The 21,375-nt window shown below is 42.6% G+C and overlaps 1 protein-coding gene across 5 annotated transcripts in view; it reads right to left on the bottom strand.

The window, feature by feature from the left end:
• Positions 1-21,375, bottom strand: part of MCTP1 (multiple C2 and transmembrane domain containing 1) — a 614,838-nt gene that overhangs the window by 163,414 nt on the left and 430,049 nt on the right. For 4 of the 5 annotated variants that reach the window (XM_062212394.1, XM_062212396.1, XM_062212397.1 and 1 more), the window contains 5 exons: positions 9,028-9,130; positions 7,192-7,294; positions 6,757-6,858; positions 6,313-6,387; positions 4,237-4,356 (listed from right to left, as the gene is read on the bottom strand). In XM_062212394.1, coding sequence (XP_062068378.1) covers positions 4,237-4,356; positions 6,313-6,387; positions 6,757-6,858; positions 7,192-7,294; positions 9,028-9,130 — 503 coding nt within the window. Of the gene's footprint in view, positions 1-4,230; positions 4,357-6,312; positions 6,388-6,756; positions 6,859-7,191; positions 7,295-9,027; positions 9,131-21,375 lie in introns of those variants that run through there. The other variant, XM_062212399.1, reaches the window with a different exon arrangement.

Raw genomic sequence — 21,375 nt, 5'->3', positions numbered from 1 at the left:
GGGAAACTGGGCATTAGCAAAGGACCCAGAAAGGAACGAGGAATGACCCCGAGTGGTCCCGATGAACTGCTGCAGAGGGAATTCTCGGTTTTGAAACACACACACACACACACACGGACACCAAGGCAAAGCTAGAGGGAGACTCTCTGGAGGAAGCCTGCCTCTTGGGCTGGTCAGAAGGGAGGGATGAAGCCAGCAGCTCTCCAGACAGGAACAGAAACAAATGGATTTTATGACTTCAGACTTAAGCATTCAAACACGCCGTTTTGGAACACAAGATACTTCTCAGGAGTTGACATCTCTTCATAATTCATGTTCATTGTTCCTCTAAGTAAAATATGTGGCCCCCTTCAGTTATTCTGTTAGAAATTCTACTTGAAAGGCAAGAGGACATTTTTGATAATGCACATCTTAAGACTTTTCATTAAGGTACCAAATTTAAATTCTACCTTTTTTGTGCACTCTGACATTTTTGTCTGGCATTTTCATTAATTTTGCGACATACATAAATGTAGCTGAAATGTTAACTGATCAATACTTGGTCTCGCTCATGTAGCACCAGCGCGCCACTCCCCAAGGACCGTACAGCAGAACAAAATGAAATGTGTAAAATATCAAATGTTAATGTTAAACACAGCGGCACTTACTGTATAACGACAGAAAAGGCTAAAACAATTCCAAATGGACAGATGGTACCACAAATTATCTACAATCACATTTAAAGATTAAAGTTTGTCCTGTAAAATAATTCTCTGACGCACACTGAAGTGTGTCCTTTTACCGATAGTTCAGTTGTCCAATTATTTCTGCGCTCATTATAGTGAGAAATGACATGCTGAAAAGAAAGGGAGAATGTACATGCTTCTATTTTTTTTTTCCCATGTTGCACCCACTGACATCCACAAGAACACAAATGTCTGGTCAAGAGCCTGATGAAAATTAGGTCCAATTTAGGACACATTCCCATGTCCGCAATAGAAGATTCTCGAAGATGAACAGGCCTCCTGTACCACACACGTCTGTATTCGCTTCTAGGCCAAGATTTAGGATAAAACATAAAGCCCTAGGTCACTGCCCACAATAACAAGAACATTCCAGAAACATATTTGCCCATATTTGATCCCATACCTGCAGACCCACTACAGCCTCAACGAGGCTTGAGATACCCTCCCCAGCACGTGGGGGGCGCTAAGGAGACAGGGCTTGTGCTTAGTCTGCATTTCTTGAGCTCTCTGCCTTCATGGACAATGGACCAAAAAAAAAATTTTTTTTTTGTTTTCAGTTTTGATTTCATTGTTCTACACTTTTTTTTTTTTTGGGACAGTAAATCAGAAAAGCCAAAAGTAAAAAGGAATTAAAAACTGGCCCTTCCACGTTACACATTGACTGCTCTGGGCCCAGGACCAAGTTGCATAATGATACAAACGCAGGCGCTGTGTTGAGGCAGCTGCCTTGATGACAGAGTGGGCCACGTGGACCCAATATTATAATAATAGACCCATGAGCCATCAACAGGGAGTGACGAGGACAATATGTCTGTGACAATGGGGTGCTGCGCACACATTTCTCCTAGTGGAGAGCAGTTCTTTCCAGTAAACTGGCCCCAAAAGGCTCTGGGTAGGCAGTGAGATTGCTGATCCCTTTAATTTTAAAATATGTTACTCCATATCTATAAGATTAATACAAATCCCACAGTAGCTTTTGCTCTGTATTGTGGAGATACTAAAACTGTAAGGCGTATATTTTAAAAGCTCCTTTAAGGGAGGAGAGAATGCTGTGTGGCCTTCTGCAAGGAACTTAACTTCTCTGTGCCTTGGTTTCTTTCTCTGTGTACCGGGAAAATACTGGCATCCACCTCATAAGGTTGTCAGGGACATGAAATTCATTAATGCACAATAAACAGTTCTTCGACACATATAGCAAGTACCTAATGACTATTGTTATTATTATTAGAAAAGCATCTTTTTGTGTCAGAATTTAACCTGAGGTTAAAACAGATGATTGACAAAGGATTATGAAAGAGTTTAGAATTCAAAAAGAAACTCCAGGGAAAATGACACAATAGCGTGAAGCTATGTCTATTATGATTTAATAACTAGCTTTATTACAGTAGGCCTTGACTGATCTGGCATCGTTCAAGAATGAGTTTCTCCCCCCAAGGAAACCTTTTCAGATGGATGGATTGGTCAGCAGACCCAGACGTCTGCTGTAGGGGGCACTTACTAAGTGCAGGTGCCACGGGAGGCCCAGCGATGGGGCTCCCATCTTCATCAGCTCCCAGTTCAGATCTACATCAATGACGTCTGGCTGCCTTGTTCACTGTTTTAATCGCGTTCAGGAGAATGCAACTCAGGGCTCTTCCCCAATGCAGCAGTTGATGCTACTGCTTCAGAACTCCTCCTCACCTGTGTTCACTTTGTAGCTGGCAGCCTGCTTCCACCAGCAGGCTCAGCACACCCTTCGCCGACCGGCTCCCAGGTTTTGCAAGCCCCCACACGTGGCCTGTGTGCCACAGGCTTGAATCTGACCACCGGCTAAGAGACACAGGATCCCATTTCATCCCTAGCGAAATCTGCCTCTTCCGGAGGTCACTCAAGAATGACCGAGTACATGGATCCAAGTTTCCAAGAATTCTGGCATCTGATGGGTTTTTTGTTTATTTTTTAAGAGCAAGAAGGAAATTATGAAAAAAGGAGGGGGGGCTAGGCAGCCATCTTGAACACCTCTGACCCGAGGGACCGCCAGAAGACACAGTTCTAGGAAGACTTACACGACACACTGTGACTGCTAACGGGTTCAAACCAAATATTCCTGAGCAAATAAAGCACACCTGTGCATTCCTCTGTGTTCACAAACAGCTGTGGGGAATGACTGGGAAGGAGCGAATCAAAAATGGCAGCATCGTCTTTTGAGTAGAATTTTACCACTCTGCTAAGACCCCACAGAACCCGGAAGTAATGATGTAAAATATACACAGAGACTATACATAGAGACTCAATATCATTTTTTCTCACGAACAACAAAGTGCTTCTTGCTAGTGAAAAAGCAGAACAAAGTCTGCCTAGAACCCTGATATATTTATTATGTGAGAGAGCTGCTAACAGGCTATGGAGAGAAGGAGATTTTTTTTTTTCCCCCTAAAACTTAATGATAATGACAATTGCTTTCTTTAAGGAGACAACAACGTGGCTATGGGAAGCAGGCTGCCTAACTTTCTGGTAACTTACAACACAAAGGGACATACACACTCTTTGTTCCTGTGCTCACACATTAATGAAAGTCCCATACAAGGCGTGAGAGGAAGACAGAGCTCAGAGTACTAGACAGATGTGCGCACCCTCATTTGAATGGCAATACTAAAATGTTGATTTGTTACTAATTAAGGCTCTTCTTGTAAGTGCCCATCATAAAGTCATATTTCACCAAGCTGGCAACTCTAAGGAAACATAAGGTACTCATAATTCTAGCAAACACAAAAATAAAAGATTTCAAAAGGAGGACTCCACTGAAACTCCAAACTAAAAATCCTTAATAAGCAAAAATAACGGGAGAACAGAAAATTCCAGCAAAAGCTCACAGGAAAGTAGTGTTCTTTCGGATTTTCTAACCCTGCCAGGAGGTCTCATCGTGAGTTTTCGAATAATCAAAGTAAAAGGCTGCAAGATGAACACTGTTAGAGGGCTATTTGGACCTATCACCTGCTCACCGGTGACTTTTCAAAAACTGAAAACCTCAGAAATACCACACCATCTCTTAAATAGGTCACTTCCACTTCCAATTGATTCACATATTAAAGCACGACCAACGAGCATTCTCCTGCCAAGGATTTTCATAGTTTGACAAAATAACTAGGGAACGAAGGAAAAGCCCACCGAGGATGGTCAAGCCTGTTCCTGTTATTATTTTTCATACTGAAGACTTTTCTTGGCCCTCCTGTTGGGATTCTGGAATTATGCAATATGCAAAAATTTCACTTTTTAACTGTCACAGAGAAAATTATACATTGGCTGAGATGTCTCGCGTTCCGGAAATCTGAGGGGAGGGAGAAGTATTCTTGGATTCAGACCTTGTACAATCCATCAGGTCCCTGCCCACGGCAAATCTGTCCAGTCGAGTCTCAAAATAGGAGTTTTTAAATGGCCACATCAACAGAACTGTTACTATAGCCACAGAAACATGCAGCCACGATTACTGAATTTAATGAATACCAATGTAAGTAATACAGTGTGATCATACCACAAAGGCAGCGAGACTCCTTGGGGGTGAATCCCAGTCAAAGCAACTATTAACGTAGTAGGCAGCATTCACAAGCACCATGACACAGCGTTTCATTCTGATAAAGTTTCTTAGTAGGAGCTGGAAGGAAAATGCAACTCTTATTAGAATCTGCACGCACACCTAAAAACCATCAGGTACCCTGCAAAATTCTTTAAATTTATTTTGCGTTAAAAAGGATTTGGAAAGTTAATAAGGGTGCAAGCCATCCCAAGCCATTTGACTCACAAGCTACAGGAAAAGAAGCATTTCTGGAGAAGGCAAAAAGAACTGACTTCTGAGACCAACTCCTTACCAAAATATGTGTTTTAAAAATAGCGTTATGTAGGTTGGACAACCTTTGTTCGCAAGAAAAATACATCTCTAACAGATTTAAATTTTTTTTGTTACATGCTGAGAACACATTAATTTTAGACATTTAAATCATATTGTGGTTTTAACATCCATTAAATGTTTTAATTTCAAGATATTTAAAAGTAAAATGGATAACTTGGGATATTTTTATTTAGGGTCTTAGAAACTTATGGAGTATTATTATTTTATTATAGAAAACAAAACTTTGTCACTATTTTAGCTTGATTTCTCCATTTCTTCCTATCACTCATTCTGCTTCTCTCTCTCCTCTCTCTCACATACACACATTAATCTATATTTCTTCATTATTTTCCATACTTTTGGAACTGGAGAAAATTCTACAGTGATCAAAAGCTTTAGGTAATCTTTTATTTAAAAAGATACATGAGAATGGATACGATTTCAATTTCAAAACTGTATACAACTTCACTGTAAAAAGAATACCTCCAGTACTAGACAATGGTTCAAAAATTCCATGCAGCTGTGTTAATAGTTAGAATAATAAATCTGCAAGTTAGTATTTTGCTTCTTCCAAATGCAAATTTCAATGCTGGTGTGGTATTTTAAAGCAGTCGATAAGTTTACTGAGGTCTTACCTTGAAAAAATAGCTATGGATCAGCACAGACGCAAGTAATGTGCACACCAGTTTAACAGGTTGCTAAGACTGAAATTTCTTTCAGGCCAAGTAAAAATCTTCCCTATTTGTTTTCCTCCTTAGCACCTATCACCTGCCTTTGAAAGCTACTTTTATTATTTTTCTCTCTAATTGTGGAGAAATATAATTTATATTTCAATTTAGACTGGTATTACATTTGTAACTCACACACTGCCTTAAAATCTCACTGCTCAGAATGAATCTGTTAGATGAAAAACAAAAATATTTTTAGGTCTCTAATGTCACAAAAAATCATTAAGTATTCCAAGGTACAAATCAGTCTAGTAAATTTCCCATCCACAATAAGGATGCTAGTTTAGCTTTATTAAGTGGACAGAGAAAAAGGGGATAGCTTAGTACTCAACTTGGTATCAAATCTAATTTAAAACTATCATGGTGGATATCAGGCTTAATTGAAAAATTCTTCATCGTAGAAGAAAATCTGATTTCGGGATTTCCTGTTTGCTCAGCTAAAATGCCAATAAAAGTTCACTTCTCAAAGATCATGGTTAAAATCTAATTAGCAGGAAGGTTTCCCTTAAACGAGGGAGCCCCTCTCCTCTGGCTTAGAGGAAGAGCTCTCTAGGGGCTCGCTTTACACACACCTGCCGCATACCTGTGGGTGGTCTGCACATACTTCTGAACCTCAGCCTTTGGTGATCTCATTTACACATTCCATGGCAATCAAATTGTATTTTCTGTTCAAAATGATCACTCTGTGGCCAACAGGACTACAGAACCAGTATACGCCGTGCCTGCACTATCCCCTTTCTTTCCTCGGCACCCCATCCAACTTATTACTTTGGTATTGTCCTTGTTTGATCTTCCAAAGAAAGGGAGGAAGAGAGGAGAGAGCAAGAAAGGGAAAAAGGAAGAAAGCCATTTGCAATAAGTAGATGATCAAAAATTCCACCATCTCCCTCCCCCCAGACCACCGAAGTTTATTTGAATTTACTTAGATGTTTTACAGATTCAATCAGGCCTTCCCAGAGGGAGTCATCTTGCCTCAATTTTTTTTTTTTTTTACCTGTTTAGAGAGTCTGTTTTCCTCTTCAATGTACTTCTGTTCTTTGGGTATTAATGTCCGTAAACTGGCTTTTACCTACACATCAACACATGTGTCTGTTATGGATTAATAGAGTGCAAATGTTTACAAGTTTTTCATGCAGTTCAATTTGCAATCATTTCTACAGTTTCAAAGTGCTGGCTGCTGCGCTCATAAAATATAAATGTCTACAGTGGCACACGCACGCACTCCGCTCTGCTCGCCGGCCAGCAGCGGCCCGAGCAGCCCGCCGCGGCCGACCACAGACAGTGTGGGTGTGCCAGGCGCTGGCAGAAGCGTAGTCTCCAGGATACATCAAGGTTTAGAGAAAATGAGGAATGACAGAAATTCTCTACGAATCAGGAACAAAAGCTTTCATGAAACTGAACTCTTTAGCAGTACAAAAAAGCCAAAGTTAAGACTTACAGCATTAAAAATCACATCTATTTCAAGATAGATGACCCCCTTTGTTGGCCCTGTCAGCTGCTTGTTTTTCAAGACGTAGGCTTTCTGTTCACCATTTTGAATCTGCGGGAAAAGGACATGACAGCCGTCTGTCTCGCGGTCTCCACTGAATACCCTCCCTCGCTGACCTTTGACCCCCAGCTGCTGAAACTGACAGAGAACCCAAAACAACTGTGGCAATTCTGACAAGTACCTGTTCATTACCAGGATCAAGTCTGTCAGGAAAAATTAACTATCATGGGATTCAACATGGCCGTGAATTGAGTATGTTAAAATTTTTAGTGTTCTTATTACAGACCTTGGTTGAGAAATGACAGACACAGAGCTGAGGGTTTTTTTTTTTTTTTCCTTGAGCAAAAGCAACACAGACCAGTGTGTCAGGTGAATAAAACTTACAGACAGCAATGGGATAGCGACTTTGCCCAGAAAGTCAGCACTTCGATCCCGATCTTCATCATAAACTGTCACTTCGAGAACTGAATGGATATCTTTAACGTTGCTGCATAATAAACACAGATGAGAAAAAAAATTCATCAGTGGAAAACAAGGACTGGAATGGTTTTGAAAATCTGGATAGCTCCAGCTGATTTGTGTGTGTGTGTGTGTGTGATTTGCATACACATATGCACAGGGTAGCCTGGTAGCTGACAGAATTTCCCATAATGCAATTTAGTCACCTACAAGGAAGGTTCTGTCCCCCAGAACTTTGAACACCACGGTAATTTCGAGCTGTGTTTTGTTGTTGTTGTTGTTTAAGGAAATATAATTTCTTGTCCGAATGGGCACAGAAGAAATTATTGGGAAAAAAAAAATCAATAAACGGCACTGATCTTTTAAAAAATGTTTGTTATCATTATGACATATTTTCCACCAGGTCTGATATCAGCAGGACTCACTGTGTTTGTTTTTTTATAACTGTTCTTTCTTTTTATAATAATAGGACATCTTGTTTTTGTTTAGAGCTCTCACCAAAACATTGATTTAATTTCCGCTAGGTTTACAGTAAAATTTAACAAACACAGGAAACAGAATGGAGAAAATGTAACATTTACAGCTACTGTACCACCCTGGAATTTAGAAATCAAGTAGCTTCCGTTAGGGTCCAAAGACAATATATGTTAATAAACAGCCGGCTGAGCTCTTCATATTTTTGTTTCTGAAAAAATAAGTGTAAATTGTTGACAGCATTTATTCCTTGATCTCACTGTTTACCAAGAAAACAGGAATTAAGAGAAAACAAACACAAAACCCCTGAATATATTCATTACTGAAAAGCCACAAGCCCGTGTGGGAAGAGGCTTATCAGGCCACAATCAATTAATGGCTTTGATAATAATCAAACCTATTCATTCAATGACACATCCCAGAGAAAAACACCCTTCAGAACCCGCGTGGGAGCACCGGTCTCCTGACCACGCTATCCTTTTATAGACCTGGGATTCCTTAAAGTGCAATTGGTCAGCTAATGAAAGCTAAACAGTTACTGCCGCTTATGCAGAGGCAATAGAAGGAATTTCTGATACAAAAAAATTACACTACGTTAGAAAACTTTAAAGAAGTCCTCTTGTTGGGAGAGTTTTTCTTTGTTTCCTGTTCATTTCTTAAGCCCAGTTTAGACTGGAATCTGAGAGATACTCTGGGGTAGCATCCGCAGCTTCAGCAGGGCACGACTGAAGATTCACACACTCTTTAAAACAAAAGAAAAATTAACTCGAAGGGTGTTTGGGTCTCCGGAACAATACTTAATATTCTTATTGTGCTAAAATGATACAAGGCAAAACTGAAACATCTGCCCGGAACTGGTGACTGGGTTCTTTCCTGATTTCAGCAATGGAACAAACAGAGCTTTGTCCCCTTGGGGTCAATGCGATGGGGACGAATTTCAAAAGAAAGTATAAAAGGAAGAAGCAGTATGGCCAATCAGTTGATGGGAGCAAAACCCCTCGGCAAATCATAGAAAAGCACAGTTTTTTTTTTTTTTTTTAAAGTCTCTGGAAACAAAGACACATGGCACCCCCCCCCCCCCCCCCACACACACACACTCTTTCCACAGGTTTCAGTCCCTGGAAGGTTAGGAGGTTAGGAAATTCATTGCTGTTAGCTAAGGCAGCCCAGATGCACGGAGATGCAACTCAGGAAAGAATAAACCCACACACGTGTGCGTGCACAATCTCAACAAGAAATATAACCGAACACCTGCCCTCCAATGAAGCCATGGGCAAGGCCACTTACAATGTGAAGACTTTGTTCCACTCGGGGTTGAGGTTCTTGTAGACCGTGTGTGTGAGCAACCGATCGTTGTTGAGCTCCACTACACAGAACGGGTCACTTTTACCTAGGAGAGATTGGGGGGGGGGTGCAGTTTTTAGTATCATAGTTCCCCAGGGGCACACTTCACCAGCATGGCCACATCTCTTTCCCCAAAAGTTTTACAGCCAGCCAAAGGGGAGACACAATTTTAAAACTTAAAAACAACAACAATAAAAAACCACCAATATCAAAATGGAGTTAGATATCACTGGACAATGAGAGCAATCATGATGATTCACAGTAATTTAGAGCCTGAAAAAAGTGGGAAAAAAAGCAAATTATGTAGCTGGCATTTCAACTCGCAGCTTTTTTAAAACAAAAATAACACCATAGCTGCCAATGAGGAGGAAAAATGGGACAGGCATCTCCACGCTAGCTTTTATTTAATTTGATGATGGCCACTGGGAATGTTTAGCCCATGCTCTCTTCTGCACATAGTTTCCAATCACGGGAAATCTGATCAATTGCAGGATTTTCCAAAGTTGAATCAGACTCAGGTTGAGTTACTTTCTCTCCAGATATATTTGGAATCACCAGGAGGTCAATCAGACCCTCTAAGGCACAAAACTTCTGTCATTTGACACTTCCCATCAACGACCAATCTGCATATTAAAGAGCTGTAGTTTTTTTTTTTTTTTTTTTCCTTCTGTCCTCTGAAAGTAAAGGATTTCTAAGTTATTCCCTGTTTACAGGGACTCTAACACTGCCACTGTCCCATCCTGTCCATTTGGCAATGATGTTCTCTGATGCCCTCCGCACTTGTGTAATGTCATGTCCTGTATTAAAAGAGCCCAGAAAGTCAGAGGCTCTGTAGGGGCAGCGTTAATGATATCAGTGCAGCATGTAATTTGTTTGATACCTTATACAAATGACAATGAAATCAATATTTAGACAAAACTGTCCAGAGGTCATATCTTTTAAACTATAATATTGATTTAGCCCACATAAGAGGTTAATGTGCATATTATTAACTTTAATGATAAAGAATAATTGTTTTAAATGCATTGTGAGTTGTAGTCACAGTAGTTTACACTTCTGCGAAAGCTTAAATATCAGTGAAGATTTTCAATTAAATTTTAATGGGAAGGAATTTATTAGCTATCAGTGACACAGAAGCTATGTATTCCCACCCAGCAGTGTATTTACTTTCTGTACCGTAATCCTGAAAATGAGCTACACCAACTTTGCCTCACCATTAACTTATTAATTTCATATTAAAAAAGGAGATTTACTATGTGTGTGTGTGAGTTCAATGGGGCCTCGTGCACCCCAGGATAATTGCGTAATTTAACATTAGGGTAGTCTTCCCAGCTGGGGGTCTTGAGAAGAATTTTCAATGAGGAATAGGGAATGGGAACCTTCAAGGTCTGGTGGAAATTTGACTTCTGCCTTAGCCTCTGTGTTATCAAAATTTTTATTCCCCTACTTGCTTCAGTCTTCTTGCCCAACCCTCAATTCCAGTTTACATATACCATGGGAGATAGTGTTCAAAAAAGGACTACTTTGTTCATGAAAACACATTGTAATAGGTGTTATTTGGCACATCAAGAACATTATTTTCTCCTCTAGAACTCAGATATAAGCATAAAAAGTCAGACTCAAACAATCTTCAAAATATATTAAATGCAAACCTATTAGCAAGACCTTCCCCAATAAGGGCGCATATCTTCCTCATGAGTCGACCGCACACACAGGAAATGTGAGGTAATGTTTTGACAACAGGTTCACCCATTTAACCAACACTGATTTCTTGCCATGAACCAGGCAGGCTGTGTTCTATGTGTGGGGATAGTCAGCAATGCATGAAACAATTAAAAAAAATAATCCTTGATCTCATGGAGTTTCCAGAGAGGCATTCTCTCAGACGATAAATACAGTTTGCAGTATTTGAGAAGGTGATAAGGACTAGGGAGAAAAATAAAGCGAGAACAGTGACGAGGAGTGTTGGTGCCCATGGGGAATTTTCAAATGGGCTGCAGAGATGGTCTCACCGGAAGATGACAAGAAGGACAAAGAAGTGAAGGGGGTGAGGGAGTGAGTCTTGGGTGACCCAGAGGAACAGATGCTGTAATGGCCAGGGCAGCAGCTGAGCCTGGTGATTTCTGGAACAATCAAGGAGGCCGGGAGAGTAGTGGAATGAGGTAGGGTAGAGAAGGGAAAGCAGATGAGAGAGGAAGGATGTGTGGGGAGAAAAGCGGGCCTCTGAGAGGACCTGGCTCTCACTCTAGATGGGTGAGGAAGCTTCCGGAAAGATCCGAGTTCAGGAGTGAAATGCTCTGATGGCTGCTGTTGGGTGAATAAGGCCGAGAGGGCAATGGCAGAGGCAAAGAAGTGTCCGGAGGCCTTTGCAATAATCCAGGTGGTGCAGAGTGGTTGTTTCTGGGTGGATTCTGAAAGCAGAATCAATAGAACTTACAAATGTCAACACTGAACAATCTAATATACCCTCATATTATTATGTGAACGTGGAAAGCAGTTCACAGAGCTTAACCAAACCAGGCTTTTGTTTTCTAGGACACTAAGTATTCTGCAAGGTGCCCAGACTGGATGTCTCTAGAATCTAATGGGGGAAATTTTAGGTAAGATATGGCACCCTTATTGGGGAAGGTCTTGCTTCTAGGTTTCCATTTAATATATTTTGAAAACTGTTTGAGTCTGACTTTCTATGCTTATATCTGATTTCTAGAGGAGAAAATAAAGTTCCTGATGTGCCAAATAAACCCTAGGCCATTTTATATTTAATTTCTAGTTATCTTTTCCTTCTAAAAAGTCATCTTTTGATGGTTGTCGGTAAATGGATGCCAACATCAGGTCTTCACTTGCTGTGTTATTTTTCAGTAATTTAGAAAGCATCCTTATGCCACTGGACAAGTACAAAACAATTAAAAATTAACAGCAATTTCAACCAAAATGATAGTAAATGCCCACTGTCAAAATCTATAAACTTGCCACTGAAAAGCAGACACTGGTTGTATTTTAAGAAGTGGCCACACACAGTTAAAGTGCTTTATCTGGTTTGCTAAATAATGCTTTAAGTGACTGGCTTTTCAGGGCCTGAATTTTGCAGCTTTGATTATCTGCCACTTAAACAAGCAAAAACAATCAGAGAAGTACCAGTGATGGAACCAACCACTAATTATCTCCTTAATTACTCCTTCCTTCCATCCTTTTACCATTGCACTTGGTCCCTGCGTGTGCTGCTCTGCTTCCTCAGAGTACCTGAGACGTGGGGTTGGTGGTGGCATAGGGTGGTGCTGTCCACACAGTGTGCTGGGCTCTGCAGAGCGACAGAGGTGACAGAATGCCGGCCCCTGTCACCCAGGCCATGCAGCCAGAAGTGCAAGCAATGAAGGCAGCAGTCAAGGTTGAGGTGTATTTTGCTTCTGATCATTTTTGCTTATTTAAAGAGCCTACTGAATGGATGGGAATATAAATAATGTCATCTAAGCCGGTGCCGCGGCTCACTAGGCTAATCCTCCGCCTTGCGGCGCCGGCACACTGGGTTCTAGTCCCGGTCGGGGCACCGATCCTGTCCCGGTTGCCCCTCTTCCAGGCCAGCTCTCTGCTGTGGCCAGGGAGAGCAGTGGAGGATGGCCCAAGTGCTTGGGCCCTGCACCCCATGGGAGACCAGGAGAAGCACCTGGCTCCTGCCATCGGATCAGCGCGGTGCGCCAGCCGCAGCGCGCCTACCGCGGCGGCCATTGGAGGGTGAACCAACGGCAAAAGGAAGACCTTTCTCTCTGTCTCTCTCTCTCACTGTCCACTCTGCCTGTCAAAAAAAAAATAATAATAATGTCATCTATTTTTCTCCCTGTCATTCATTTTTATCCTAAGACTAAAGCAGACCTGTGACTACCCATGGCTCTTCCTTAAGTCCCATCATTTTGGCTCAAAAGTGCCCATGCCCCTCCTTAGCAATGCAACACGCGGGGACAACTTGGCCTGGATGGAAGACAGAAGTTGTGGCAGTACTGCATGAGGGTGAGCGCTGCAGAGTCGCTTGCTTTAACTCCCAGGACAGCTAGAACCATCTTAGCCTGCTTTGAGAACGTGGCAATGTTCCACTCTGACGGTTTTCCAGAGAGAACTAAGAAGGCCTTTTGAAGCCTTCATTACTGACTGACTGTCTGCTCTGCTTACGCTGGAGCTATAAGCATGATTAAGACATAGTCCAGTTCTCAAGGCATGCACAATTTAGTGGGTATGATAGACATGTAAATACACAATTATAACGCAGGGTCGGGAATGCTGAAATCAAGGTAAGGGAAGGGGGCGCCCAGAGCAGGGGGAGGGGAGCACATCATTGTATCACTGTAGAGCAAGGGAGGGGAGAGGAAGCAAAAACCTTCCCCCACCCCCAGGGGAGGTAACCTGCCTGATATTTGGGGACTGTCCTCCTCTACCGTCAGCATTTTTCAAAGTCAAGGTCAACCACAGTTGTGGACTTTCACAGTTTATAATCAGGAATGTTTAGCTTCACTCTACTTGTGTGTCCCTTTAATAAGGTCTTTAAACCCAGAAACCTAGTTAGGTGTAACAGAACTACTGTAAAACAGGTACTTAAAAACATTGGTCAAACTTGTTACATACCAAGGTCCATTTCCATTTCTACACCACAGAATTTTGCAGAAAAAGAAAAATCTCCCAAGGAAATTAACATTAGAAAAAGACTCTTTAACCCTAACTCATGAAACTAAACCTAAGGAACATACACACTAGTAACTACATCTACCCAGATTTTAAGGCTCTGCAGTTCTTCTCTGGGTGAAAAGTCAGTCCTAGAATTGTCTCCAAGAGGCATCTCTCCTGGCAAACTTCAAAACAGCACCACAGGTTTAAAGAAGTGCCTGGCTAATTCTCTGTCACTCTCAGCTCCTGCCCTTTGAGGTCAGGATGCTGACATATCGATCAAGAACTGTGGGAAAGTCTGTGCCAACCCTCCTCGTGTTTTGGGGGCAACTGGACAACTTTGGTTTGTGCAAACCACTGGTTCGAGCATTAAAGTCACTCAAAAGGTGGTGAATGGTATTCACGCGCCCAGAATAGAGTTCATCCTGATCCACTGGGGGTGGGCTTTCTCCAGGGTCATTTTGCTGCTGACAAGCGGCACGGTGTGCTGGACGTGGTATGTTAAATGTGTAGTGTGTAGGGGAGACCCAGGGACCACCTCTTTGTTGCTGTGCCTCTGAGAACACAGAAAGCTTTCACTAGCCGTGCAAAGCAATTCATACCCAGGGGGCCCTTTATTTTGTGTCTACCTTGCACAAATTAAGCTCTTTGGTTGAATTTCCTCAATTGCCACGGTTTGACATGCTATATTTTAGTTTTTTTTTTTTTTTAATTATCATCAAGGTTGCCATCTGTCTTGTCTGCGAACTGGAATTTCAATCATGACACAGAACAATGCTGTAGTTGAGAGAATTCCATGGGGTCCTCCAGAACAAAAAGTAACCCATGGTGAAGATGGGCTCCTATCCCCCTCTCACCGCGGAGGTGGGGGCGGGGGCTGCAGCTCCAGGCCTCAGACTGACCTGAACATATTCAAACATCTGATTGGTACGTTAACTGACGCTCCTCCCCAGGTTCCCACTGGGTCTGAGCCTGGGACTGAGTACGGATAACAGGGTTCTCTCTTCTCACTAGGTCATGGAGCAGGTTTCAATGCGGCAGGAAAATCAATACCACATCAATACCACAGAGCCCGGGTTATCTGGCTAGATCTAAGACATCTGTTTTTTTTTTTAAAGAATTATTTTATTTGAAAATCAGAGTTACATAGAGAGAGAAGGAGAGGCAAAGAGAGAGAGAGAAAGAGAGAGAGAGAGAGAGAGAGGTCTTCCATCCACTGGTTCATTCCCCCAATTAGCCACAACGGCTAGAGCTGAGCCAATCTGAAGCCAGGAGCCAGGAGCTTCTTCCGGGTCTCCCACGTAGGTACAGGGGCCCAAGCACGTGGGCCATCTTCTACTGCTTTCCCAGGCCATAGCAGAGAGCTGGATTGGAAGTGGAGTAGCCGGAACTTGAACTGGCACCCGTATGGGATGCTGGCATTGCAGGCGGTGGCTTTACCTGCTACACCATAGTGCCGGCCCCGATCTAAGACATCTTTTTTCTCATGTTGAAGACTGCATAATCTTGATTTGTGAATTCTGATTTACTATCCTGAAATAAAATTGACCTACACATGATTTTGAAATTTAATGTAATGCCTCCACTCTATTATAGAGAAATATCAAACAGAAAGTTATTTCGGATAAAATCATACGTTGATTTATTTTATTGAAAGCCTACTTTGTGCCAGGCCATACAAACAAAAAAGAGAAAACCTCTCTCTTTTCTCTCTTGGAATCTTTTTGTAGTGGGGATGGGAAAAGAAAGAGAATAATGAACTCAATTAATGAATATACTACATGGTACACTAGAGAGTGATAGGTGTTCCCGGAAAACAGAGCAGGATAGGGTCTTTGAGAGTGGGGAGGAGGGGCATGGTTTGTAGCTTTAATTAGGGTGGTCAGAGGAGGCTTCCCTGAGAAGGTGAGCCGTGAGCCAGGAACCAGAAGAGCGGACGGAGTAGGCACGTGGCTGTCTGTGGGGAAGTGCCCTGGGCAGAGGGAAGAGCTAGCGTAGCAGCCTGGTGTGCTCGGGGCCTCTGATGCTGGGCTACCACGAGCAATGGGGAGATTAGTCAACAAAGTCAGAGAAGTAGCCAGAACCCAGAGCATCAAGTGCTTTGGAGGCTACCCTAAGGTCTTCATAAACTGTGTAAAGCTGCAGCCATCAACAAGGCTTCTGAAAATCATACGTATTTGGGAATGCAATCTAGGCTCAGAGAATCATGAAGCATATTTTGAAGCTAAATCCATGCCTGTATTTAGTCACGTAGGATAATTTCTATTCCATAAACTGTCTAATACTTTATAGTACACTTGGCATTCCCAACACCCAGCTACCAAACATCAACAGTGCTCCCCAGTCACTGGGATAATCACTTTCCCTACCGCCCTACCAACACCCTAGGCAGCAATATTGCCCTGTCGCCAATTGACAAGCAATGGTTCTTAAACATTTTGGTCTTAGAATTCTTGCAAATTATTCAGGATCTCAGGAGGCTGGCATTGTGTTGCAGCAGGTTAAGAATGTTTGCAACACTGGCATCCCATGTGGGTGGACTCGCTCAAGTCTTGGCTACTCCACTACCAATCCAGCTCCCTGCTAATGTGCCTGGGAAGCAGTGGATGACGACTCAAGTACTCGAGTTCCTGTCACGCAAGTGGGAGACCCAGATGGAGTTCCTGGTTCCTAGCTTCAGTCCAGCTAGTGGACAGTGAGCCAGAGGATGGAAATTTTCTCTGTCACTCTGTCGTTTAAACAAATAAATAAATATTTTAAAAAATTATTGAAGATGTCAAAGGACTATTTATGTCAGCTATTGATGATGAAATTTATCATTTTAGACATTAAAAAGAACATGAAAAGATTAACTCATTTAACATTAACTTAACATCATTTCATTTAACATCAGAGTGCTCACACACGATGTAGGCTTCAAAAAGCTCTACTGTACACTTGTGTGAGAGAATGAGAGTGAGAAAGGCAAATAACATATTAATAGTACTATGAAAACTGTTTGACTTCCAGATTCCTCATAGGGTCTTGGGAATCTCCCAGAGGTTCTTGGAACACACTTTGAGAAACATGAGTAAGAGCAATGGAAATAGACACAGACCAATGTAAATGAGTTTATTTCTCTCGGGATGTAGAACTAGAGGTAAAAGTATAATTATAGGATTATCCATAAATAGACACATTTGGAGTCTTAAAGTTGAACCATCTTTATATACACTGGGAAGCCTGTGTATGAGACAACAGGATGTGAAATAAGACAAATAGGAACCAGAAAAGGATGAAGAGGGAGACGATGGGATCTATAAAATGTGGAGAATCCATGAGAAAACAATGCCTCAGCTTTAAGAACTTAGATAAAAGGTGGTTAAAATACTGGAAGTCTTAGTTTTCAATTCACATTTAATACAGAAATTATATGCAAGTCATTTGTTAGAAACACAAAAGTTGTTTGGTCCAAAATAAGTTTAAAAGTACTCCTGCAAGTATACCCACGTATTGTTAAGCTACTTTGTTTTTGCAAGCCTTCCTAGATACTTCAGGCTCGGCAGAAATTCCACACTCTGTAGGAGAGAATGCGCTTCCTAAAAGTCAGTGCGTGAGTTGAAGAGATCTTTTGCAGTGAAAAAAAAAAATTCTTCAAGCTTAAAAAATTCAATATTGCATGAGACGATTCGACTTTTTATGTATTTTTTTAATCACAGGTAATACAATTGATGACTGTCATCTGTCAAGTCTTTGCCTCCAGAATGATGTCTTTGTCTTTTTACTTCTCTTCTACAAAAACGTCTCATTCAGGCGTCTGTTACTGATCTTTGTTCCTACTGCAATGTCTCGGAATCTGAGGCCTTCAAGGAAGCTACAGAGGCCAGGTTCAAAAGCTCCTCCAGGGCTTGACACCTCCTCTACCAAACACACAGACACACCCACTCCCCACCTGCCATGCAACCAGGTGGTCATTCCGGCTCTGTATGGGCAGTTCCAATGATGGAGAAGTCATTGCCTCCACTGGAATGTTCTGATCTAACTCTGGGAAATTATAATGTTTGGGAAAAATGCTTCATTACTTGTGTTGCTTTTATGTAGTCTATGATTTGCCTGGGGTAGTAAGTTTAAAATCTAAACAACATGACAGGTGTATAGTGAAGGTGCAGCACCTGTGACTTCATGCGTGTGAGCCCTGCTCATTATCTGCTTTCAGAGTTGCAGCCTGTAGGCGGTCTCCAAAATATCCACTCATGCCACCTTCTTGCGTCCCTTCCTGAACTTGAGAGGGTACAGAGCCCAAAGCGACATTTCCAGACTCCCTTGCAGCTAGGGAGGCAGAGGTGAGTTAGGCTGCACAAAGCAGGAGTACTTGCCTAAGATTTGATACTCACAGTCAGTTAACCTAGGGCATGTGGGGTTCCCACGGCTACTGCAGACTGCAGGATTTGTGGAAGCAGCAGTTACAGTGCAAGCAGCACCCCTTGCATCCACTGTGTGGCTGGAGACTAAGCTTAGTCTGTTTCCTTGGGCCTATCCAACCCCAAAGATTCTGTGATCCACTTGGTAACTCTATGATAAATGTCCTTCTAATTACATCTGTGAGACAAAGTTTGCCCTCTGGATCTAACCTTGGCCGTCACCCCCTTCCCAGCTCTTATCTTCGCCCTCCCCACAACAGGCTTTTGAGTAGATGACGAAAGATGTCACATCCCCTCTCCCTCTTCCTTTCTGCAGTACTGGTCAGTTGGGGCTTCACTGAACGACCCCCATCAGCATACCTGCTCTCACAGGCTGCGTGTGCGCACGCGTGCTGACTGTGGACAAACTGCTCCATCCTCCTACATCTTAGGTGGGGGATAATAACAATACTCAGTCACATCCTTATGGGGTTAATCATAATCCCTGATCCAGGCTCAGGTAGTGTCTGACATGTGACCAGGCTAAGAGATGCCTGCTGCAGTTACTAATGTTGGCACTACCCATGAACTTATCTCAGTAGACATGACTTCCTTTATTTTTTTTAATTTTTTTTTTTTATTGAGCACTTGTTCGAGTCTCAGCTCCTTCTTCTTCTTCTTTTTTTTTTTTCTTCAAGATTTATCTATTTATTTGAAAGTCAGAGTTACACAGAGAGAGGAGAGGCAGAGAGAAAGAGAGGTCTACCATCCGCTGGTTCACTCTCCAGAGGGCCGCAACGGCTGGAGCTGTGCCGATCCGAAGCCAGGAGCCAGGAGCTTCTTCCAGGTCTCCCACACGGGTGCAGGGGCCCAAGGACTTGGGCCATCTTCTACTGCTTTCCCAGGCCATAGCAGAGAGCTGGATTGGAAACAGAGCAGCCGGGACTAGAACTGGTGCCCACATGGGATGCCGGCACGGCAGGCAGCGGCTTTACCCGCTATGCCACAGTGCTGGCCCCAGCTCTATTCTTAATAGTCAAGAAATGGAAACAACTTAAGCGTCCATCCATTCGTGAATGTATAAACTAACGGGGTTTTACGTTAACCCGCTGTGCCACAGAGCTGGCTCCACTTCTTTTTCTTTAAAGATTTATCTATTTATTTGAAAGGCAGAGTTACAGGGAGGGAGAGGGAGAGAGGGAGAGAGGGAGAGAGAGAGAGGTCTTCCAGGAGCCATGAGCTTCTTACTTCCAGGTCTCCCATATGAATGCGGGGGCATCTTCTGCCACCCTCCCAGGCACAGTAGCAGGGAGCTGGATCGGAAGTGGAGCAGCTGGGACTTGAACCAATGGCCACAAGGATGCCAGTGTCACAAAGCAGTAGCTTTACCCATTGTGCCACAACATGAGCTCCTTGACATGACTTTAAAATACCAAGTACCCCAGTTGAAAAATAGATGCCGATTAATTTTTCAGTGTTGTTCTTTGGAGAGTAGATTCCCAACTGAATTCCCACTCCAGTATGTCTGATGAGCCCACTGTGTTGCATCATTTTCAACATTCCACTTCTGGGGTCAGCATTGTAGTATAGCGGGTTAAGTAGTTGGCACTGGTTCGAGTAACTGGCTGCTCCACTTCTGTTCCCTGCTAATGTGCCTGGGAAAGCAGTAGAAGATGGCTCAAGTGTTTGGACCCCTGTACCCATGTGGGAGACCCAGAAGAAGCTCCTGGCTTTGGCCTGGCCAGCGCTGGCCATTGTAGACATTTGAGGAATCAACCATTGGATGGAAGATCTCTCTCTCTCTTTCTGTCTCTGTCTCTCTGTAATTCTGCCTTTCAAGTAAATAAATAAATCTTTTTAAAAATTCCACTTTTAGTCAATCTAATAAAATTGATGTATGTATAATTCACTCTCAAGGAGCTTAAATTCAGCTCAAAATCCAAAGTCTGTCAATGTTTTCTACTGTTAATGTTTTTTCTCTTAGTAAGACTTTAGATGTATACTTTTTAAGGTTTATCATCTTGAATTTGGCCAATTTCTTCAGTCTGTTAAGATATGTATGAGGGCCCAGCGCTGTGGCGCAGTGGGTTAAAGCCCTGGCCTGAAGCGCCAACATCCCATATGGGTGCCGGTTCGAGTCCCGGCTGCTCCACTTCCGATCTAGTCCTCTGCTATGGCCTAGGAAAGCAGTAGAAGACGGCCCAAGTGCTTGGGCCCCTGCACCTGCGTAGGAGACCCGGAAGAAGCTCCTGGCTCCTGGCTTCGGATTGGCGCAGCTCCAGCTGTTGCAGCCATCTGAGGAGTGAACCAGTGGATGGAAGCCCTCTCTCTCTGTCTCTTCCTCTCTCTGTAACTCTTTCAAATAAATAAAATAAATCTTTTAAAAAAAGATATCTATGAGTATATCACTAGTCTCACGTAAAGCAAATCAGCCAGCTGTCCCAGCAGGTTTGATAAGGGAGCAGCCGATGAACTTCTCAAAGTCGCGAGTAAATGCGCTCAGCAGGCTGGACTAAGGCTGAGTTCCGTAACCCCCCCCCCCCCCCCCCCCGCCACGGCATTTCTGTTGACACCTGTCCTGTAACACTCACTCTGTGCTTGGCTGTTCAGTCACTTAGGAGTCCAGCTAAACCATCAAAACCCTAAATCTTCATCTAGTAAGCCTCTCTTTTTTCTTTTAAAATCTTATTTAAATTCAGATGCTCTCTGCTTCGTGTCTCTGATCATTCTAGGAAACGCATCACTCATACCACGATTTGTAATGGCACAACATATGAAGGAGAGTTGAACGATGATTCTAGCATCTCAAAGCATTTCCTCGAGCACTGAGGGAAATCCGCGAGCTAACCCTCCAAGCCAAACTGGCAATTCCCTACTTCTTTACTCAGTGGATCACTCTATAATCTTAGCTCCCCAGAAGCCCATTCATGGCTTTATAGTATTTCTCTCCCTCATTGTCCATTGGTAGTGGGAGCACCACTTTCCCGACCCTAGGTCCTTCACCTGTAGAGTGTATCAAACCCAATTATGCATCCCCTTTGTCATCCCACTTATCCTGCCACATCAGTACCTTCTATTATGTGACTTGCATTAAAAAAATCCCATGCGATTTTGCAATTAAAACACTAGCCATCATGTTAACCTATACTTTTCATTCCTCTTCCTACAGCTACTGGATATCAAATATTTAGTTTTAGAAGAAGTTTTTTTTGCATTGGTAGAATTAGAATATGATTCATTTAAAATGCAATGATTAAAATAA

Source organism: Lepus europaeus, chromosome 15 (assembly GCF_033115175.1).
Source record: "Lepus europaeus isolate LE1 chromosome 15, mLepTim1.pri, whole genome shotgun sequence".
Lineage (NCBI taxonomy): Eukaryota > Metazoa > Chordata > Mammalia > Lagomorpha > Leporidae > Lepus > Lepus europaeus.
The sequence above is the reverse complement of the archived record's forward strand: the minus strand, read 5'-3'. Positions and strand labels throughout refer to the sequence as shown.